The 24,280-nt window shown below is 40.4% G+C and overlaps 1 protein-coding gene across 1 annotated transcript in view; it reads right to left on the bottom strand.

Annotated features, from left to right (window-relative positions):
* The window catches only part of LOC150013628 (complement C5-like), a 91,692-nt gene that overhangs the window by 19,426 nt on the left and 47,986 nt on the right, over positions 1 to 24,280 (bottom strand). Inside the window, exons 21-30 of the mRNA XM_090274651.1 lie at positions 23,838 to 24,065; positions 21,416 to 21,476; positions 17,046 to 17,135; positions 15,578 to 15,790; positions 15,037 to 15,112; positions 11,975 to 12,134; positions 10,178 to 10,273; positions 8,671 to 8,842; positions 5,071 to 5,276; positions 3,635 to 3,787 (exon numbers count right to left, since the gene is read on the bottom strand). Coding sequence (XP_090130777.1) covers positions 3,635 to 3,787; positions 5,071 to 5,276; positions 8,671 to 8,842; positions 10,178 to 10,273; positions 11,975 to 12,134; positions 15,037 to 15,112; positions 15,578 to 15,790; positions 17,046 to 17,135; positions 21,416 to 21,476; positions 23,838 to 24,065 — 1,455 coding nt within the window. The remainder of the gene's footprint in view (positions 1 to 3,634; positions 3,788 to 5,070; positions 5,277 to 8,670; positions 8,843 to 10,177; positions 10,274 to 11,974; positions 12,135 to 15,036; positions 15,113 to 15,577; positions 15,791 to 17,045; positions 17,136 to 21,415; positions 21,477 to 23,837; positions 24,066 to 24,280) is intronic.

A 24,280-nucleotide genomic window follows, 5' to 3' on the forward strand; every position in this document is an offset into this window, starting at 1 on the left:
ATATACACACACATATATATAGATGCACACACTATGAGCTACTAGTTTGTAATTTTTCCATTAAATTTACTTTTCACAAACATGCTTATTTACTTTTCACAAACATGAATTTGTGGAGAATGTGGACTATAAGAACTATAATCTAAAATGTGGTCATTGGAAAAATATGTATTATAGCTGCATACTGACAGCTACTATTATTAATGTGGAACCTAGTTTTTCCAGTGTGTCCTTTTCTTTGGAAAATTCTCACAGGATATTAAGGTTTTCATTTTTTAAAATCCACTAGTAGTAAAGGACATGGGGCAAGTTAAAGGTCAATTCCATTGTGGCCACAGTGGGCACGCATGAGCAGGCTGGACAGAACCTCCGGACGACTCCCAGATGTGTCTTTTCTCTTACCTACAGCTGTACCTTCGTGCTTGCTCTATGTCTGAAACGTTCTTCCCTTTTCTTCACCTGCTAAATTCTTCCAGATGGAACCTGCTCATCTGGATGCATCTGACAAACTCCTCCTCCTCTCAGGCTGGCTCAGGAGGTCCTTTTCTGTCCTTCCATGTACCTACCAAGCTCTTACTTTGCACTGTCTGTTTCAATGACTGTTCTCCCTGCTCCTGACACACACACACACACACACACACACACACACACACACACTCAGGTTCTCTGCACTTTACTTTTGAATCTCCAGTGCTGAGAACATAGTAGGCGCCCTTGCTTAGGACACAAAAGGCATTCACTGTATGTTTTCGTAGTGAGTAGATATATTTATAAAATAAATATATATATATATATATTTTTTTGCATCTCCCTGATGGCTAATGATGTTGAGCATTTTTTCATGTGTCTATGGACATTCTGTGTGTCCTCTTCGGAGAAGTGTTTGTTCAGGTTTGCTGGCTTGTCAGCATCCAAAGGCACAATCGCTGTGGAATATTGTTTCCCAAATTACAGTCTGATTGGAACGTGAAGCAGTGGTGCAAAGTCAATTTTCCCAGGGTGGAGGAGAAACTAGCATGTGGAAACACGAGCTTGGTTTTACAGTGATGAGTGAAATTATGAAATGGGTCAGAAACAACCAGAATGAAGTACAATCAGAACAAGTCCTGAGAACATATGCCATAAAATATTAAAGAGTGTTATCCCATATGTTAATTTAGGTAAACTCAGTACATCATTGTCAAAAGACTCAATATTCTAAAATAGTATAGCAAATATTTTATCATTACTTTCCAACTTGTTATTGAATTATTTTGCAGCAACATTAATGGTTATTGATGTATTTAGTTTGCTTTAATGATGGTAATGAAGCCTGTAGTGAGTGAGGGTAGTCAACAGGCAAGTACTTGAATTAGACAATTTAATGGCAGCTATTGCTTACCAATTATTTTGTAAAATAAAAGCGTAAGTTAGTTTTAACTCAGCTCTGGAAGTAATAACCATCAATGAAATGGTCCTAAATAATTTCTAAAAGATATATGTATTTATTATATGAATTTTACACTAACAGTAGATAATGAGTATAGCTGGACCCTCCAGAACTTTAGGAAACCAAATTCCTAAACAAAGCTTTTTGCTCCTGTTGTTTAAAGATATAGTGAACTTTTTCTCCATCTCTTTTGGTATGTGTTCACCCTCATCTGTGTATGTGTTGTATGTGACAGTATGCTGATGAGGCTTTTACTACATATGACATTTATAAAATTTAAATTACTTGTCATTCCTAAAACTCCTAACAAAAAACATACATTAAGCTATATTAATAAATGCAAGTGTTTACATCCTCGTGTAACGCTTTAAGGATAATCCTTCACTTCTATAATGACAAAATATTACATATCATTTTTAACATTTCCCAAAGTGACATAGTTTTCTATACTTATCTGAGCCATCCAGATATGAGCTGGGATTTTTGACATCTCAGAGAAATTTGGAAGCCCTTTATTTTGTACCCTATGAAACACACTGTCCTTGATTATGTCACTTTCACATGAACTGGTTATTCTAATTCCAAAGAATGCCCACTTACACATTGTAATTCATTTTCTTTCTGCACATAAGTTCTTTTTGAAATATGTAAAGTACACCAGATTAAAGGAGGAAGTTTTGGGACAGGTATAATAGAATAAACAAGAATAAAATAATTATTTTTATTTACTGTAAGTGGAATTCTCTATGTTAACCTGGAACTGAATATACATATTTACAGACATTGAAGTAAGTCTTCTCCTGTAAATAACAATTTAAATGATAAAAAAGACATTTCAAAGTTTGTAAATTGAAATTATTTTAGAATCTATTTTATAGAAAATTGGTTGAGAAAAAGCCCCTGTAGCTTCTAGAAAAAAAAGTCTAGAATGAGAGAATACAGTGCCTAGGCAAACAAGATCCACTTCTATTTGCATGTTAGATTCAAATCTATTTTATTTTTCACAACATGAAAATACCAGTTTTGTCGAGAAATCTAACATATTTTACCTCATATAACATCTATTCAAGACTTACTACCTAATAAGGTACTAAGTCTTAGTACTTTACTGAGGATTCCCTACTTGTCCCACCTCATGGTTTGAAAACAAAACAAGAAAGATATAAAGATAGTCCTCCCATCTAACTTGATACCTTCCTGGAGGCAAGGATGCATCTAAGAAACAGCTACTTATTTGCTAGGAGTTTGGGGAAGGAGATGGAGGTACCAGCCAACCTTCACACCCATTTTCAACCAAATCAAATTTCAGCCTGATCAACGAAGATGTGTGTTGAAACTCTACAAGCAAGGAAAAATAGAAGTGCAGAATTTTTGGCATTCATTCTGTATGGGTACAAATTTTGGTCTAAAATAGTGGAGTACAAGAAATTCCATATTCTTTTTGGAAAGTCATATTTTTGGCTCCTGATGTCAGGCCTACAGTAGGATCATGAAAAGATCCTCATCTAGCAGGGACCAGATACACTGGGATGAGTGAATTACATTCTAAGTCAAAATTTCTTTCTATTATATGTATGTATGTATGTATGTATGTATGTATGTATGAACCCCTGGCTGGTTTGGCTCAGTGGATTGAGCGTCGGCCTGCGAGCTAAGTGTCGCTGGTTCGATCTTCCAGTCAGGGCACATCAGAGAAGGAAAACTCTGACTCCAAAAAACCTCCGCTGCCTTGCGGCATACCTCTTCAGGGGAAAGGCTAAGGGAGTAAACCCCGACAGAAAATCCGGAGCCGGAGTCCCTAAGGCGGTTTGACGTTGTAGTCAACACCGGCAACTCCTGCGGCGCACCTGAAGCCAAGCTGTATTGACTCCGTCTTTCCCTTGGACCCTTCAGCTGCGAAGAGAGGGGGGGTCTGCTGCATGGGCAACAGCAGACCCTCCATATCACCCTGCCCAGGCTCTGTAGCTTCAGCTTCACTGGAGAGGACACTCCAGCATCATCGCAAGATGTCGATTCAACACGGGAGGAGACAGATACCGTGTCACTCCCGAGTCGGACTGCACAGCCATTCTTGGCGGTGCAGATAGACTCTTAAGAAGCTACACCATCGTCTCTCGAGACGGACGGCTGCTGACAAAAAAGGTGAAACAGAGGATTTCTAAGGTCCCATCCAATTATAAAAATTATAAAACATTTTTCACTTACCTCTACTGGCCTCCCAAGGAAATTCTCCTCTGTTATCTTATAATGGTAGAAGTCACCTTTATGCTTGTAAGAGACACTGATATCCATATTCAAGTGGAGTTGTTTAGTCAGGAGTGAATATTCTGTCAGGCCCTCGATGGCATTAATTGTATCCTATCAACAAGCAGCAAGGCATAAAAACAGGTTTAGCTAATTTATATGCTCTCTGTTTGCAAATCCCTTTCTTATGAGTGGATGGAGCAGACTGAGGGACACCGGGTAAGGGTCCCCTTGTGGAGGTGAAAGGCAGTTCTCTCCCTCCCCAATAAGGATGTTACTCTCAGCAGGGACAGTAAAGACGTGTGGCTTCAGGTTCAGATTTCTGCACAATCCTGAGCTTATGACCACAAGCAAGTCACTCTTTGAAGAATGACTCCAACTTCTTGCATGACTCTTCCCTTCTGATCCTTAGGTTTCAGTTGAAGCCATAAATAAGCTCCCCCTTCTCCTTATTTAAGGTTCCCTTTCTGCCCTTTAGAGTGTGCATCTCAATTGGTAATATTTTTCTTTATAGTTTCTTGTTGGCCTCCTCTGTTGTACTGTAAGTGTCAGAGGGGAAGTATTATATCTTTTCTGGCATCCATTACCTGTAGTAGGTACACATTTGTTGAAGGAGGAATAAATGAATTCACTTAATTTTTCTGGACCTCATCTTTCTCATCTACAAAATTAGAAATGTAAACACATCAGAGATGTCAAATACATGGCTGTCCTGTCGGCCGTGTCCTTGGCAGCCAATGCTAATCAATGGGTCACTATTTCCTGCTAAGCCTATAGTGGTACCCAAGATGAAGCCCATTGCCTCCAGGATTAGATGATCACTAAAGTAATCCTGAAGAACCCCATAGCTCTAAATTTTATGTACATATTCGCACACTGTTATGCCCAAACATCCAGGAAATAGAGAAGATTAACATTTGAACTAAACTTGAATATAGGTGTATGCTATATAACTACATAATAGTTACAATGCAAAATATACACATTGGTAGATACACGTGTAACAATCAATATTTCTGTCACTTTTTATTTATTCTTGGGGGGGGAAACATCAGTATCTTTGTCTACATGGTAGCCACTGTTTATGACATAGGATGTAACATAATTGCTGATAACCTTATTAGTCACTCATAGTCATTAAGATCATAAAAGAAGTGCTGGACTTAAGAGTCAGGAGAACTGAGTTTTGATCTGGAGTTGGCCACTAACTCCGTATGAACCTCTCAGGGTTGATTTGTTCCTCTGTATTAGAAAGGTGTCAATGCAGATAACCTCTGAGAGTCCTTCAATTCTAGTTATTTATTCCCATCTATTACATGCCAGAATGAGTATGGAATGTGTGATGAGGGATGCAGCAACCATTTTCAGGAGGATGAAACAAGACAAAGACACATTACCTGGGTCGAGTAAAAGCCACCTCCATACCTCTGCTCTTCAGATAGCCATCTGATGACTGGGTTGACATAATTTATATCTTTTAAGTTCAAGAAGGTAAGTAAAGCATAGGCAGTGGTTTCCACTGTATGTGCTGTACCAGGGTTAGGCACAGGGCTATCTTGCTCTTGAGTATCATCTTTCCAAAAACGGTAAGTGGGTAAGTTACCTGAACACCAACAAATCACGCTGATTAATATGGTTAAAAATGTGACTTTGTCACAGCAAGTCTAGCAGATTTTTAGCAGTTTCTTTTGACAAAGGCCTTCTGGTTTTCAGAAGTTTCTTATTCTTTTGTAAGAACTTCCTCAAGGTGACCAATACAAAACAAGATCCTTTAATACAGTGGCATTTGCCTTTATTTAAAAAGGTCAGTATGGAATGCCCACGTCTTTTGGTAGCAGAGGATAGTTCTGAGACTCAGTCTGCAGGGGGAGAGGGGTTTTCCCCCACACCAACAAACAGTTTTTCGGACACCTGCAGTGTGTCGGAGAATTCAACTCAGTTTTGATCCTATCTACCCAGAGACAGCATTAGATTCAACAGGTTAAGAGTTCAGTAGCACAAGATGGTCTCCCCCACAACCACCCCCACTTCAGATGCTAATCCCAATCCAGGTTGTTACTGTACTTCAGACCAACTGGTTATAAACGGAGGTTCCAAAGACCCTCCTTCGCAGGTTTGATTAATTTGCTTGAGCAGCTGACAGGACTCAGAGAAGCATTTTACTTACTAGATTACCAGTTTATTATAAAAGAATAGAACTCAGGAATAGGCAGACAACAGAGATGCACAAGGCAAGGTGTAGGGAATGGGCGCAGAGCTTCCATGCCTTCTCCAGGTGCACCACTTGGCCTGAATCTCCACCTGTTCCAACCTGGAATCCCTTTATATCTTGTCCTTTTAAATTTTTATGGAGGCTTCATTACATAGTCATGATCAATTAAAGTATTGGCCATTGATGACTAATTTAACCTCTAACCCCTTTCTCCTTCCTGGAGCTTGGGGGCGGGCAGGTACTGTAAGTTCCAACCCTCTAATCACATGGTTGGTTCCCCTGGCAACCAGCCCCCATCCTTAGGTTGCCTAAGGACCTCTATTGCTTTCAGCACTTAAGAAATCCCTTGACATAAAAAGATCTACATTCTGCAAATTGTGAGATCACACTTAAAGCCATGGTTCAGTCTTTTATTATTTGCTCCCAATTTAAAGCACTAAAGATAATTTCATATATGCAGCACTTTTCATAAATTAGGTTCTAAATTATATTTGTTTGTTACTGCCCTAGAAATTTAAGTCTGTAACTTCAAATCCTTTTTTAAAACAAATTAAAAAAAAAACAACAGGAAAGCATATTAAGCAATCATTTTGATATGTCTGTTTAAAATTCAGGACTCTGTTCTTTGCATCTTTGGGCAAGATGTTTTCCTTCCCTCTCAGAAACTCAGATTTTCTGTATTCAGAAAGAAATATTTTTTTAAAGATTTTATTTATTTATTTTTAGAGAGAGGGGAAGGGAGAAAGAGAGGGAGAGATCCAGAAACTTTGGTTGCCTCTTGCACGCCCTCAAACGGGGACCTGGCCCCAAACCCAGGCATGTTCTCTGACCAGGAATGGAACCAGCAACCTTTTGGTTTGCAGGCTGGCACTCAATCCACTGAGCCACACCAGCCAGGGCAGAAATGTTTGGTTTTTAAAGATACTTCCAGCTCAAGTATTATTTGAATTAAGTTCTCTTCCAGCTCTTAAATTCTATAATTTTATGATCCATATCTTACAATACTCAAGATATTTCTTTTGTGTTAGTACAAATATTATGTAAGTGGTTTTGAGATGTATGTTAAGATTCAATCATTTTTAAATGATGACAGAAGTCAAATTTTGTAGATGGTGATAAACATCATGTAAGATTTTTTCGACTTTTAGAAAACCTCAGCCACAAAAGGCCTAAGAAGTGCTCAACCATGCCTGTGCTGATATAGGCACATTAGCCTATGACCACTCTACTCTCTATTGCTTTACTCTTGACCTACAGGAAGCAGTATCTTTAGTCTTCAAAATAAAATATATACTTTTATAGCCAACCTGGTCCAATATAAGCCAAGTTGTGCACTTCCTGCTCAAAATCCTCCAATGCCTTCCCTTCTCACTTAAAGTGGAAATTCAAGTTCAAGGGCTCCCACTGGCTCGCATGGCACCTTGAGGTGACTGAGACTCAGGATGGAGGCAGACCCAGACCATGGTGTCAGGCTGAGGAAGTGAAGCACAGGCTGGATTCAGTCTCAATTTACTGGCTTGCCTGAGTGCCTTGTACTTTGCACAACTGCATACAGGCGTTCTGTAGGGTTCCTATAATGGTCTCCAAGGCCCTAGAAGACTGCTTCACCCTGTCCTTCCCTTACCTCGCTCTCTACCCCTCATCTCACTCCGCTCCTGCCTCACTGGCCTCCCTGCCACTGTTGGGGCCCCAGGCAGGCTCCTGCCTCGGGATATATACACATGCTGTTTCTCCACCAGAAACACCCCTCTAGATGGCCACTGGTTCACTTCCTCACCTCACCTCCTTCAGCTTTCAAATCAAATACCACCTTCTCAGTGACACTTAAGCCTGATCACCCTGCCTCCCTTCCCTGCTTGATTTTTCTTCATATCAGTCATCATCCAGCTAGTCACTATATTCAGTGTTTTACTTATTTACTGGTTGGTTTATTCGCCCTGGCTGGTTTAGCTCAGTGGATTGAGCGTCGGCCTGCGAGCTAAGTGTCGCTGGTTCGATCTTCCAGTCAGGGCACATCAGAGAAGGAAAACTCTGACTCCAAAAAACCTCCGCTGCCTTGCGGCATACCTCTTCAGGGGAAAGGCTAAGGGAGTAAACCCCGACAGAAAATCCGGAGCCGGAGTCCCTAAGGCGGTTTGACGTTGTAGTCAACACCGGCAACTCCTGCGGCGCACCTGAACCCAAGCTGTATTGACTCCGTCTTTCCCTTGGATCCTTCAGCTGCGAAGAGAGGGGGGGTCTGCTGCATGGGCAACAGCAGACCCTCCATATTACCCTGCCCAGGCTCTGTAGCTTCAGCGTCATCGCAAGATGTCGATTCAACACGGGAGGAGACAGATACCATGTCACTCCCGAGTCGGACTGCACAGCCATTCTCGGCGGTGCAGATAGACTCTTAAGAAGCTACACCATCGTCTCTCGAGACGGACGGCTGCCGACGACGACGACGACTTATTTACTGTGTTTATTTCTCCCTAAGTAGAAAGTAAGTTTCATGAGGGCCTGGATGTTGTTGTTGCTTTATCTCCAGAACCTAGAACAGTGCTAGGTACCTAGGAGGTCCTCGATACATACTTACTAGATTTAGGAATGAATAAATATGTGTTGAATGAATGAATAAATAAGTGAATAAAGGCACTTATTATACTGCATTGTGATGGCCTGTTCCTTGAGGCCAGGGATTGTGTGTTACTCAACTTTACATGCCACTACTTACTTCCCAGAATGAGCAGACGCTATATAATTAGTAAAACACTTGCCAAAAAATGTATGGAACAACACATACCTTTATTTAAAGCTTTCTTCTTAAGAGCTGAGACAATGGAATGGAACTGTGAATGGCTTCTATCTCCCAGGGAAAGAGCGTAAGCAGCGATGGCCAGTGTAAAGGTGCTCTGGGCCGAGAGGGCATTTTCAAGCAGGAAGGTCTCAGCTTTCGTTAGAGCTGTGCTGACTTTCTGGAAACAAGGGCAGAAGATACCTAAGTTTCTTTGTGAAGCATCAACCTATCAACTAATGGGAACTACCCCCAGGTGGCACCATCCTGGAGTAGGTGAGACAAAGGGTGGAAAGAGAAATGACCTAATGGAAATGGATGGGGTCTGGCTAAAGCAAATCCTTCTGGGAGCAGGAGCAGAGCATAATCACAGACGCGAAAATGAGGTTGTCCAAATTGGGTCAAGTTCCTTGCCCCTGCATTCTCTTCTCCCTCTGGAGGTTTTTCCCTTTAGCTTCTACTTCCCAAGCCAGACCTGGCCTCTGGGGAGAAAGAGCATGAAGCACAGACACCGCTTCCATCGTTTTTCCTCAGCATAACTGAGACAGGTGCACGTTTTCAAAAGAAATTTTACTAAATAAAACCGGCATTAGCAGAAAAGAGAGCTAAGCTGCCAAAAAACTTTTTGATCCTAAGGACTTCTGGGGGAAAAAAGTCTCTATTGCTTTGTCCTGAGACAAAACTAAGAGCTATTTTGAATAAGTGGTCAGGGGAAAGCGTGGTGTAGGGCTGCTGACCTCGTGCCCGGCTCCTCTCCCAGCTCCAACTGTATCTCACCCATGCACTGCTGGGTGTCAGCTGGTCCTCTACGTCCCTGGGAACTGGGCCTCATCGATGATTTTGTCTTGTTAAGTATAAATAACAATTTTCTTAAAGCAAACTGAAAACATTATTTTGTTTTATGCTTCAAGTCCTACAAACCCCCTTGGGTTTTTCCATCTTCATTCTGAACGCTGGTTTGAAGGACTTGTCTGATTTACTTCTCACGTGTAGGCAGGCGTGTTTAACCTCAGCTGAGGGACCTGTCTCTTCTTGGATCAGAGTTTCAGCTCTATTACTCCTCAGAATCTTTCATGGTGATTCACTTGAGTGAATGCTCCCCCTTTTCCCCTCAGCTTCCAAGCAAATGAAATAGCACAACCCAAAGAAGCAAACATGCTATTGTGTATCCTCAGTAGTTCCATGATACAGAGCACCTCAGCTATAGATAAGAGTCATATACAGATCATAAGACTTGGCAGAGACAAGAGAAGGGAGCTGGGGATGCCAGGCCATTCTGTCATCACAGTCAGAAGGCTTTGTGACTCAGAAGCCTGTAAAATGGAAAAATTAAATTTACCTGTCCATAGGCCTCGGTTTTCTCAACTGTCGAGTGGGTTGGATTAGGTGGCCTCTAATTTATCATAATTCTTTTTTCTAGAGTCACAGTTATTTTCAAGATCTGCCCCCCACTCCTGCCCCAGTATATGGTACAGAAATAGATGACGGGCAGTGGAGAAAGAAAACTCATACTTACCATTAGCGGGCATATGTCAAAAGCCTTTCTTATTGCAATCACTGTGAAGGCTGTAAGATACAAGGCGTTCTCTTGGGGTTCAGTATATGAGTTTCCCTAAAAATAATTGCAGAAGAGAGTGAAATGGCATCTTTAAAGCGAAATGACCTGGTTCTCATCTGCATTTTGAGCTTACTTTCCCTACCTCCTTTCCTACACTCTAACTGGACTGCTGGCCCTTTCTCAGTAAACTCGGTCTTTCTTCCTTCGTGCCTCAGACATGCCCTCCTCTCCCTCACCTCCCCGCCCCGTAGCTCCACTTCATACCCCTTCACCACTTCCCAATTCTCCCCCTCCATCAAGACCCTGTTAAAATGCACAAAGCACTATTCTGCCACTATTCTCCCATATTTGTTTTCTCTTGGGGCAGTGACATTCCAATGCAATGCTTCTAAGACCTTCCACGAAGTGACCTCTAGTACCTCTCCAGTTTTATGTCAGGCTGCTCACCCCCTAGCTCTCTTAGCTCCAGCTCTTTGGATGAACCACTCCCCTTCCCCACTTCAAAAATGCCAGACATGCTGTTGCTCCACTTGGAACACTCTTCCTGACCACTCCCCACCCCCCACCCCCCAGCTCCCCAGGAGCCTGGGAATTCATTTTTTCAACTTCTCCATAGATTAGATCCCCTGCTTTCAATGAAACAATATTTCCCTTCCCTTCACATGTATCACACACTTGAAATTACCTACTCAGTATCTCTGTAAGATTCTAAGCTCTGTGGCCTCAGTGACGACACCTGTTTTGTTCACTGTTGTGTCCCTACCATGTAGTACTTGGTACACGTTCAATGAATAGTTATTGAGCAAATGAATGAACACACACACTTATGTCTTGATTAGAGTCGCTAGTATTTTTACTCCACTTTCTCTACCAGTGTGTGAGCTTCTCTGTGGCAGGGATACTGTCTGGTCCATCCTTCCCACTCTTCCTCCCCCATGCTGCTCAAAATAGGCCCTTGCATGTACTAGGTGCCCAGCAAATGTTTGTTGAATGAATGTAGACAGATGGATGGATGGGTGGACATCTTAAGAAAAAAATAATTGTTGTAGCAATTTACTCTTCAAATGTTGCTGTCAGTTGCCTGTGTACCTTGCGGGAGTCCTCATCTGCTATTGGTGAAACAGGGGACCATTACGAGACTCTTGGTAGCCAGGAAGCCCCTTGTGTCTGACATTAAAAGGATTGGATTGGGGCAGGCAAAACAACAACAAAACTGTTGAAACTTAAAAAAAAAATTCTAAGGAGTAAAATATATTAGAGCAATATTGAAATTACTTTGTATATCAAGCATATAAATAGATTCTAATCTCAAACAACACTTTGTTGCACTTTGTAATAAATTGACTCCAATCTCTCTTTCCAACAGAGTGTAAATAGGGTCCCTCCCACCTTTCATGACAACACCTTGCAGTCTTACCCTGTAAGAAGGTTCTGAACTTCAGGTACAGCTTCCATACCAAGGGTACATGAACAGATTAGTGCATTTTACCCATACTGAGATCTCTAGCACTCGCTCCCCATGAACCATCAATGCCTGTTAGACAAGATGTCTACGATATTTACCTGACCTATAATAGATAGTCTGAAAGGCAGTACAAGAAGACCATTCAAATTCTTTGCCTGTCTACAAGAGGAGTTTCTCATGGGATTACGTATATTTTATCTTCTTTTCTTCATCCTCCTGAAATAGGATGAGAATGAAACTCAAACTTGTAAATAAAACTATCGCGAATCTGTTACATTTGGTTTCCTTACCTGTAATTTTAATGGTTGATAATTGGAATGTTTCTTGAAAACTCCGTCTGATTGTTGACAATTCTCAATCAGCCATATTAAAGAATTACAAATTAAATTTTGGTCCTGAGGTACATAATTATGTACTTGTCCCAGTACTCTTAAAACAAAAGCTGTTAACCTTTAAGACAAAAATCAAATAAATATTTAGACATTGAATCCCTTTCGGCTTTCAATTTCTGTAAATCCCTTTTTTATTTATTGATTGATTTGGGGGGAGGAGGGGGAGACAGAGAGAGAGAGAAACATTGATTGTTGTTTACTTATTTGTGCACTCATTGGTTGATTCTTGTATGTGCCCTGACCAGGGACTGAACCTGCACTCTTGACGTATCAGGACCACACTCTAATCCAGCCAGGGCCAGTGTTTATTCTTTAAAAGGCAATAACATTTTAAAACATGAAATTTCAAAGTAAGTTGTCACCATTTTACAAAAGAAGGGAAGATTTCAGGAAGATCTCCAAAAACATTCAGTCAACAAATGTGAGCCACACGTCTTCATGATGGCAACACTGTTTGCCTGCACACAAGCTAAAAATTGACGCCTGATGATAAAAAGAGTTTACTGTTTCAAGTTAAAGACAAGGGTAGTGAAACACATAGTAGTGAGTCAGGGTACTGACCCATGAACATGAAATGGGGAAGAGCAAAACCATAAAATTCTAGATTGTAAAATGTGTACAGGATGTCTCAGCTAAATCCCTTCCTGAGGCCTGAACGCCCTTCCCCACCATCTGTGGGAGTGTTTACCCGCTTCCCCTTGCACTCTGCCATTGATTTAGGACTTACCACCTCACAAGGAAGCTTTAGTTATTATAATTACTCAGTCAAAAAGCTATTTAAGTCTTTACTAACATCGCTCAAAGAATATCAGAGAGGATCTAATTCACAATCTCCTCTATGCCTCTTATGCCTTTATTCCCCTCCCTGGTCCCCTGCCCCTCACTCAGTCACCATAGAGCTGCCCATTCTTCAGCTCCCAGATGCCGTTGAGACACCTGACTCGCTCCTTCACTTAAAAATTTTGTTTTCATTTTCCTTTTTTAAAATGAATAATATATATTCACTATACTTTTTGCATATCATCTTTTGAATGTGCCATCCACACAAGGTTAGACCCACTTCTGTGAGACTTGGTGACTGACTGGGACAGAAAGCCGAAAGGAAAGGGAGGAGTCAAATCAGGGTTAAAGTACAGAGTATTGCTGTGCTCTAATTAAGAGAGCAGAGGAACAAAGGAATGAATTCATCACGGATTGTGTTTGAAAGGCCTTTGGCTCCCATAGCCCAGAAATGTGGACCTGGCACTTAAGAAAGAGTTAGGGAATCATTGGCATAGATATTATAGAAGTCATGGACAAAGGTGAGATTAGGGAGACATTACAGAAAATAAGAGTATCCAGGATGAAATCCAGAGGCCTCTCAATAGTTAAAGGGCATAATCAAAAAGTCAATTATTCTAGATTATAAACTCTTTATTTAAAAATGTTTTATATTGTAGAACCTACAAAGCACACGGCATACCGTGTTTTTAGTAAATACTTTATCAAAGCATGACAGTATTTTTTGAAAATAGATCACCATATGGATTTAACTAATTCAGACTGCCTTTCCCTCAAAATCATTAGAATAAAGGAAGTTACTATGCTTCACTGAATAAGGACTTATTGAGTACCTACTATGTGCCAGGTATGTACCACGTGCTACGTATACTTTGAATTGGCCATATAGAGCTTAAATGGCAGTGGCTGTCTGACAGGTAATAAGTGAGATAAGTAAGAATATTAGTAATAGTCAGAGGGGAGAGGGTTGGGAGTTTGGGCGAAATAGGTGAAGGGATTAAGGAAAAAACTCATCAACTATGGTGATTACCAGAGGGAAAAGGGGGTGAGGGCAGGTAGAAGAGGGTAAAGGGGGGCTAAATGTCAACAGAAGGAGACTTGACTTTGGATAATGAACACACAATACAATATACAGATGATATATTATAAAATTGTACACTTGAAACCTATCATATATAATTTTATTAACCATCCTGATAAATTCAAGTAAAAAAAAGATTAGCCCTGGCCATATAGCTAAGTTGGTTAGAGCATCATCCTGATGTGCCAAGGTTGTGGGTTCGATCTCTGGTCAGGGCACATATGAGAAGTAACCAATGAATGCATAAATAAGTGAAACAACAAATTTATGTTTCTTTCTCTTTTGTTCTCTCTCTCTCAAATCAATAAATAAAAATGCTTTAAAAAGGTTAGAAAAAGAATTTTAGTAATATATTCTAAGGAGAAAAAGGAAAGTTGGGGGAAAGGAAATAAAGTGTTGGGATAGGAATGGGGTAGGATTTTAGATAGAATGAGGAGCACAGGCCTCGCTGAGAAGGTGACTTTTAGAAAAGACCTGAGGGAGGTAAAGAAGCAAGCTATGCTGCTACCTGGGGGAGCATTCCGGACAGAAGGAACAGTCAATGCAAAGGCCTTGAGTTTATAAGCATGACTGGCATGTTTGAGGACAGCAAGGGGGCCGCTGGGGTGCAAGTGGGATGAACAAGAGTAGAAGGGAATGCAGATGGAGAGGTGGGGGTGGGGATGGGGGCAGACCATGGAGGGCCTTGTAGATCACAGTAAGAACTTCGTTTTTTATCCTGGGGAATGGGAAGCTCCTGAATGGTTTTCAATGGCATGAACTAACTTATGTTGTAACAGGGTCATTCCAGATGCTATGCAGCATAGACTGAAGAGGGGCAAGAGCTGAAAAACCTGAGGAGGCTAGTGCAAGAATCCAGGTGAGGGACAAGAGTGGCTCGGACCAGTGGAGGTCATAAGAAGTAGTCAAATTCAGGATGTATTTTGAAGGTGGAGCCAAAAGTATTTGCTGGATCAGATGTGGCTTGTAAGAGAAAGAAGGCAGTGAAGGATGACTAGGCTTTTAGCCTGAGCAACTAAACAAATGAAGTTTCCACTAACGTTGTTATTCTCCAGTTAATTAACTACTATATAAAATGCAAGTCAAACCTTCTACTTACCAAGTACTAGCTTCTCCATATCTCCACATGCTATAAGAATAGTCAGGATTTTGGTAGGACATGATGCTTAGCACCCCTAAGAAGCAGCAGAAAAAGACAGTGCTTCAGTGACCTCTTCCTACTCAAACAGTGCTTTATTAGCCCCTGGGAGCGATACATTTCCTTTGGTGTTGGGCAGCAAGCATATGCTCTGGGTGTGGCCAACACTGACCTTCTTAAATGAAGTATACAAATCACTTAAATCGGGAATTATCAAGTAAAACATTCTCAGCTTGTTAAAGAAGGAAGGAAGTGCTCTATAGATTTGGAATGCAGGTGTCTTGACTCTCATCCAGGCATTTTAGTAAGTTAAGCCAAAATGCAACAGCAAGTAGTATTTATTCATATAGTAGAGTCTACCTTACAATTTTTTTTGCTGAAATGCTTTTACAACTAAGCTTTTGTATAATTCATAACAACATAAATACTAGTTTAATTAAACTATTAATTAAAAAACAGAAGATTTTTATGTATAATATGTGAAATAAATTTTTTTTTTTACCTTCTTTTAATTTTTTCTTCAGGTACTGTTTTTCAGTTAATGAGTTAGGGGAAAGAATGTTCCAGTGATCTCCTGCTTCCAGGTAATGATAAACGTAGAATACTGGGACAATGCTCATCAAGTCTGCCTCTGCATTCCCCTTGGGGAGGTGGGTAAGGATATCAATACCTTCCCGACTCAGAACTGCAGACATGATCTCACCCATAAGCAGTCCTGAAACACACACACACACACACACACAATTCAAAGTAGACACAATCAATTTCTAAGTAACAGTATACTTTAATTATAGATGAGCAAGCATCCTTATTCTTTCCTTTTTATCTAGGCAGTTGAATTACTTCTCAGAACTGGAGAGCTGAAAAACAGAGATCTGGCTAGGAAGCTAAATTGAAAAGAAACACCAATAGTAGGCTTAAAAATACCCCTGTTACGCCATAGCTGCTGTGGCTCAGTGGATCAAGTGTCGGCCTGAGAACAAAGTGTCACTGGTTCGATTCCCAGTCAGGGCACGTGACTAGGTTGCAAGCCAGGTCCCCAGTCGGGGGCGTGTGAGAAGCAACCGCACATTGATGTTTCTCTCCCTCTCTTTCTCCTTTCCCCTCTCTCTAAAAACAGATAAATAAAATAAAATAAAGTAATCTTGTTAAAAAAAATACCCCTGTTATATGGTGGTAAACTGGTGGAATAGAGTGGGCAAGTTACTGCATGGAGTACGTGGCAAATTAGCTGATGGCATTAAGATGTTGTAAACCTTACTAATCAGTCGTTTCCACAAAGCAAAGCAGAGAATCTGAACTGTGAGCACTAGGTGAGTGCTGCAAGGGCCCTGTCCAAAATCCACTGGGCAATGCTGGGAAAACCGTGTTCTTATACACACAACACAGTTGCACCCAACTGAAAAAGTCCTCTTTGCAGTAGTAACATGCAGTGATTCTAAGATTTTTATGTGAGATAAAGTGTAATCAGGACCGTCTGTTATTTTGGTGATATGTCATTGAATTGTAAAGGCTGGAGAGAGGGAAAACCCAGCAAAGACACCGCTTTTGCAAATGCACAGGAGGGAAGAGAACCCTCAGGGACTGGTACTTTAGGAGGGTGGTGTTGCTTTTGGGGGGCCATTTACAGTTGGTAGAGCTCTGGAACAGGACTGGCCGCTGAGATCATGGACAGTTCTTAAGTCTAGAAGCAGCTGCACCCCCATGGTAGAGAAATCTTTTGGGCCAGTGACAGCCCCCACCCTCCAGCATGGAGACTACGACTCCATTTAAATCAGGCCAGTGGAAGAAGATAGATGGAAAAGTGGTCTGGGATTGGCAGGCGGGAATAGGAGTAGGGTACTCCCAGAGGTAAATTTGTATATGCTACTGAGTAGAGAAGAGGAGAAATAGAACAATCATGAAGATATCTGACTTTTGTTTGAAGCACAAAGTGAAATGAGAAATAAAAATGTTATTTGTTAATTTACCTTTTACGCTCACAATCCTTTTGACTTTTGTTTTGGGGACCAAATCTAATGGTACCCTGTATGGAAACTCCTTGTTTCTGCTAACGACACCTGGAATTAAAAAATAAAACTTAAAACATCTTAGATTTACACAGAATTCTTGAAGGAAGACTATTTGCAGCTTATTTATAATATAGCTACCTCTAAGTATTTTTTAAAATAATAGACTCTTGCCCTGGCTGGCATGGTTCAGTGGATTGAGTGCTGGCCTGCAAACCAAAAGAGTTGCCGGTTTGATTCCCGGTCAGGGAACATGCCTGGGTTGCAGGTCAGGTTCCCAGTTTGGGACATGCAAGGGACAACCACACACTGATGTTTCTCCCTCTCTTTAAAAATAAATAAATAAAATAAAATAAAAGACTCTTTTATAATAACAATATTAAAATTTTGGAAGGAAGTTAAACATAATCAAGGATTTTTATCAAACCCTAGGTTAAGTTAATCTTTTTAAATAAAGCATTAACTTTGATTGTAAGCTTCTTGGCCATTACAAGACAGGAAACAAATAAGTTATATAAATCTTATTCATTAGTAAAAGTGAGATTGGCATTTTGTTCAAAGAGAAAAATTGTTCTTAGAACTGAAATCTAAAAATAACTAACATGTAATTCCTTAGCCAAGGAAACATGAAGATTAGCTCCCTTAGGAAACATGCCCAAAATTCTTTCCACCTCCTCTTCTCAGTCTTACTTAGACATGTTTTCTCTATGCACAATAACAGAGTTTTAGCATACCAGTATCAGAGCATTTTTCTACTGTAATCACTAGTTTATTTTATAAAGATGATAATATTTACCATTTTACTGATAGAATAGCAAGAATTCTGCTAAGCTCTTTAAATGCATCTTTACACTGGATCCTCACAACATCCCAGTATGCTATGTCTATTATTATTTTTGCTTTATAGGTGAGGACACTGAGGCTTAGAAAGCAAATTGCTCAAGGCCGCAGAGCTACTGCAGATGGATCGGTGATCTGAACTGCAGACGTTTTACTGCATAGCCCATAGTAGTCACCACAAAGAGATTCTACCTCCCATTGCCCTGCTAAGGGAGCTCTGTAAGGGCCGAAACCACCCCGTATTGAATACTGTAGTCCCAGCACTTGATACAGTCCCTGGCCCATGGCAGATGCTTAAAAAATAAAGTGACATTTTGCAATTTAATGGACAAGCCACGTGGCTTTGCAGAAGAGACAGGAATGTTCCTCAGGTAGCTTCTTTCTTCATTAACCTCTCATAAATGCTGAGGATATAATATGAAAATAAACTCAGTGGAGACATTTAAGAGGTTTATAGTGTCATCGAAAAGAGCTTACTCTATATGTGACACCAGGCAACACAGTTAATCTTTCTCCACCTTGGTCTGCTCATCATTTAAGTAGAGGTGATAGTGTTTTACTCAAAAAGGTTTTGTGAAGAAAAAATAATATAATCCCCAAATCTGGCAGACAGTTCATGTATTATATATGGTACTCAATGACAGTAGACTGTTTGAAATTATCTTAATTTGATCTGCCACCATTTTTCCCATCAATACCTGCTCTTGACTATTTCAGCTCTCACTATCAACTCTGCTATCAGATGCAAAAGGTACAAAAGAGAAAGCTAAAACTAAAAGAAGTAAATTTTACTCCCTTGTCAGAGATCATGGTAAAAGACTCATCAAGGTATCCTATATAAAGGTAGATGCCAGAGAGAGTAAAACATTTAAAAATTAAATCTGTAAGACCAATAAGATAAAATATACAGCAATACCTTTGTGAACTAAAGGCATGGAGAGGTTCCTAAAAATTACCCCCCCAAATATAAAATAATAAAATGAAATTATAAGGAATTTATGTCAGAATAAAGGACTCCTGTTTAAAACACACTATGGTTCATTATTGCACAAAGTAAAACAGAAATAAAATCAACAAGAAAACCCAAATGGAAAATAGAAAACAGTGTAAGATAGAAATAAGCAACTTATAGATGGGAAAGCCCAAATGGCCAACACCTAGGTGAAGAAGTGTTTAGAATCACTAGTAATCAGAAGAATCCAAATTAAAGCAATAAAGAAATATCACTTTCTACCCCTCAAAAGCAGCATATTTTAGAGAGGCAAAGAATACCAGTGTTGGTGAGGATGCGGAGAGACGAAAACCCTCATGCAGTGCTTCTGAAAGTGTAAATACTACAGCCATTATGAAGAGAAATATGACAGAAGTATATGGCATTCAATACATGTATGCCCTTTGACCCAGCAGTCCCTCTCCTGGATACATAGTCTTTGTGCTTAGTCTCTTTTAAGCTGTTGTCCCACAATTTTAATTACTATTAATTTATAATTTGTTCTGATACATTATACTCCCTCACTAATACATTTTTCAGATTTCTTTTGATGTTACTGCCCATGCACTTTTCCAAATACATCGTAGCTTTTAAAAATACCAAACTCTAGATCTGGCTGTGCGGCTCAGTTGGTTGGAACATCATCCCGTACCCCAAAAGGTTGCAGGTTTGATCCCTGGTTGGGGCATGTATGGGAGGCAACCGATTGATGTTTCTCTCTCCCTCTCTCCCTCTCTCCCTCCTTCTCTTCCTCTCTCTCTCTCCCTACCCCTATCTCTAAAAATAATAATCATATCCTTGGTTGAGGATTAAGGAAAAAACAACAACAAAGAACTCTATAAAGTCTTATTCTGTATAGCAATTCCAATAGATAAGTATTGGAGGTATTTAATAAAATCTCTGAAATAAACTGGATAGAATTGATTGCCATCTTTACCCTATTTAGCACCCTAGAAAGTAACAACGATGCCTAAGTTACAGAGATCAGTAACAACTGACTGTATCATGAATATTATTTCAGTCAATCTTCACAGTAATTTCACAAAATAGATATTTATTGTTATTTTATAAAAGGCAGAATCAAGGCTCAGAATGATAAGGGGGAAAAGTCATATGACAAGATTGGAAAGAGGCATAGAAATTTTTTAATAAAGATTTTTGATGGAGAAATTAATTCCCAAATAAAAGATCATTCATTCCCATCTTGTGGCCCTGATGTTCACGCCTAGGATGGGTAAGACAGGGCCATTTTGGAAAGCTGTTTGCAATTATGTTAGTATAGGAGACACAAGGGTAAAAAGGAGGAAAAACCAAAGGATGCAGTGGCTTGGAGTCATGATGTGACTGCGGGAGGCTAAAACCTCAGACCTCGTGATATCTCTTCCCACAGATCCCCCACATGGGCAGGCAAGCTGCGAGGAGGATGGTGTGTAGATAAAATCAGAGAAAAACGCTACTGTATGGATTCATGAATACAGGATGGATTTTTCTTTTGTTACTCTATTGAAGTCCTTATTCAGTTTATAATAGTTAGTTTAAATTGTTAAGGTCTTAATTCTTTGCTTTCCCAAAGGGCATGGTACTCTAAAGTAAACTTTTAAAAAATCCTCATTGCTATATCACTAAAAGAAAAAAAAATGATTCAATGCAACAATAAGGCAAACTTCAACCATTAAATAAGAGCTACAGGAGTTTGTCTTTTTCTTGAAAAGAATTGTTAACTGAGCACGTCATAAACCTCATAAATAGATAATAAATTTAGGCCTTGATTAAGTGCTCAAATCTTTGCAAAAATTCTAACTTTGAGAAGATTCAGAATATCTTAATTAAAGGAAAAAAGGGAAGCAAGAACAACTAGGAACGGTTTGTAAAGTGATTAATCAGCATTATTGTATTTTCAAATAATGCACGTAAAGTAAGTATGTAAATAAATTTTTTCTTATGTGTTTTTTGGACTGATGGCTCAATAGAAATACTAAAATTACTACTGTGTTGGATAGAAAATGATTAATATCTAAGAGAAGTCATGCAATTATTAGTATTTCAATGTTTTGCATTTAAAATAATGGAATTATTTTTCTTTGTTCTAAACCCATCCAGGTTACAGTACAATGCATGCTATCAAGCATGGCAATGAACTAAGAAGTGGGCATTCCTGATTCTAGAGAAGTAACATTTTGAAAAACAGTTTCAAGTTACGTAACACCATAATTTCTAGAGCAAAAGGTGACACATAAACTACAAAACTAAGTCCTGGCTGGTGTGGGTCAGTGGACTGAGCGCCAGCCTGTGAACTGAAAGGTCGCTGGTTTGACTCCCAGTCAGGGCACAAGCCTGGGCTGTGGGCCGGGTCCCCAGCTGGGGGCCTGTGAGAGGCAACTAATCGATGCAACACACTGACGTTTCTCTTCCATTCTTTCTCCCTCCCTTCCGCTCTCTCTAAAACTAAATAAATAAAATCTTTAAAAAATATTTAAAAATACAAAATTATTTTGCTTACCATAAATACCCTTCGGGTCCAGAGTAATACCAGCATAACTTTCCTTTTTGACACCTTCTGGCTAAAATAAAGACAGAAAACATTGAGTTAAGGACATAATTATATCATATGACATAAATTCTTAGACTACTGTTCCCATTAAAAAATTATTTTTCGGGGAGAGAAGGCAAAGTATGTTTAAATACTTGAATGCATACGTGCAGAAATGAGATTTTCTGGCAATTTGCATAGTAATCAGAGCAAACACTTAGAATTTATTATATGCCAGGCAACTGACCTGACTGCTTTGTATGCATCAGCTCCTTTAACCTCAAAAATACTCTACAAAGTAGGTGCTCTTACTCCCATTTGACAAATGAGGAAACTGACACACAGAGAGATCAAGAAACTTATCCAATGACACACTGCTAGGAAGTGGTGGAGCCAGGATTCAAACCCAGGGAACCTGGCTCCAGAGCCTGTGTATGGAACAACCGTGCAAGTATGCATAGAACAAGCCTTGCACAACATAAGTCCATATATGTTTACTGAAGTGAATTCAGAGAATGAAGACTGAACCCTGAGAAAGAAAAAACCTACTAAGAAGGGATCCTGGCAGCTAGCTGGGCTCAAAGACAAAAAGACCTAGCAGCCATTGTACCCGGGCCCGTCACACAAACTGCACTTCAGGGAGAAGCCAGTGCTGAACTGCCTGCCTCTGCCCGCCTGCACTGTGTTTCTGCCATCTGAGCCAGCCCTTAGAAAGCAGTTCCTGGAATCTTATTTCAACCAATAGGGCTAAGGCTGTCCCCATCCAACTGAAGCTGCACAACTCCAACCACAGTGGCTCTATTCTGACCAACCAGGACAGTGCCTTTTGGACCAAACTGTGATGATTTGGAGTCCTTATTTGCATGAGGACAGACCAATCAGGGACAAGGGACAAGGACTGCTGTCCATATAAGCCAGCTGCCCTCTGGCTCTGAGTGTACTTTCCCTTTTGGGAAGACTGCAGGCTGGGCTTTCCTGGCTGAGCTGAAGCACTGAAGATGTTTCTGGGAGGCAGGAGCAGAGCAGATCAATGCAGGACAGAGCACTGGCAAAAAAGGGAGGAGACCAAATTACAGGAGAACAGACCAACACAGGATACACCAAAATACCAAGGAGCAGAGCACAGCTTTCTGGCTGGAGAGGGGCCTGGCCCCAGGGCCAGCTGGTCCTAGGGCTGCCTCATGGCTGTGCTGTTGTTTAGCTGTGCTATATCACAATGAGCTGTTCTGTACTGAAAAAAGTTTCTTTCCTGCACCCCAAATTGCAGTTCATGGAAGACACAGCTCTGTCATTAACAAGCAATGTGACTCTGAGCAAGAATCTTAAGACACTTAACATACTGTATGGATAAACAGTACTTAAAAAATGATAGTTTTCTTCCTTTTTTGGCCTGTTTACTTACTCATTTATAAAATGGAAAGTTTTCTAGACTGTAAATTCTAAACTATAAATGCATGGGCATGTCTTATTTACATCTCTAGTGGCTAGTATAATGTCTGGCACATGTATAGATTTAAAGAACACACTTTCTAAATGCCTTGAGGGAAAAAAACCTGGAAGACTCTATACCAAATGGTTAAAATTGTTTATCTGCGGGTGTGGGGTTTATCAGTGACTTTAATTTTCTTTATGTGTTTTCAGTATTCTATATTTTCTACATCGTCGGCAGCCGTCCGTCTCGAGAGACGATGGTGTAGCTTCTTAAGAGTCTATCTGCACCGCCGAGAATGGCTGTGCAGTCCGACTCGGGAGTGACACGGTATCTGTCTCCTCCCGTGTTGAATCGACATCTTGCGATGACGCTGGAGTGTCCTCTCCAGTGATGCTGAAGCTACAGAGCCTGGGCAGGGTGATATGGAGGGTCTGCTGTTGCCCATGCAGCAGACCCCCCCTCTCTTCGCAGCTGAAGGGTCCAAGGGAAAGACGGAGTCAATACAGCTTGGCTTCAGGTGCGCCGCAGGAGTTGCCGGTGTTGACTACAACGTCAAACCGCCTTAGGGACTCCGGCTCCGGATTTTCTGTCGGGGTTTACTCCCTTAGCCTTTCCCCTGAAGAGGTATGCCGCAAGGCAGCGGAGGTTTTTTGGAGTCAGAGTTTTCCTTCTCTGATGTGCCCTGACTGGAATAAGCAAGTATTCTACAATAAGCAAGTATTATCCTATTTAAATTTAAAAAATAAAGTTTTAGAGTTAAAGAAAAGTTCCAAGAAGAGTACAAAAAAGATCCGAGATAACCTCCACCCAGATTTCCCCAAATGTTAGCATTCTGTTACATGGACATTACCATTTTCTGTGTCTCTTCCTGAGTTATTAAGCATATGCTGCTGATAACTTTTTTTTCTCAGAATGAAAAAAGTGATTTTAAAAGAATCAAGCAAAACGTGTTTTTCTTACCACTACTCGTAATGTTTTTACTAATATTTCTTTTCCCAGCGTAGAGTCCAGTGAAAAGCTGATGTTATGGAGGCCAATTTCCAGAGGAAGCACGGTAAAGGTCACCAAGTGACTGGAGTAGCCCTCTACTGTCTGGCGCAGACATTTGGAGGTCTTTCTTCCCTGAGGGTCGATGACTGGACTTCCTGACGAACAGATTCCCTCCACCGGAGACATTGTAACACAGAACTGAAATATCACCAAAGAACAATTACATCAAAAGGATGTAATTTTTGATAAGGAATGTTTTCCCTGACTGTGTTCATCTGGACACAAACTCTTCCCTGATACTTCTAGAGTGCTAAATAATCCCTTAGAGTCTAAGGCAGAGGAGAAAGTTCATTTCAGATTTTCCAAAACACATACATGAGTTTCTGTACCTTAGCAATGTGAAGGGATGTCTA

The sequence above is a fragment of the Furipterus horrens genome, unplaced genomic scaffold (genome assembly GCF_987537825.1).
Source record: "Furipterus horrens unplaced genomic scaffold, mFurHor1.1.pri manual_scaffold_4, whole genome shotgun sequence".
In the NCBI taxonomy this organism is placed as follows: Eukaryota; Metazoa; Chordata; class Mammalia; order Chiroptera; family Furipteridae; genus Furipterus; species Furipterus horrens.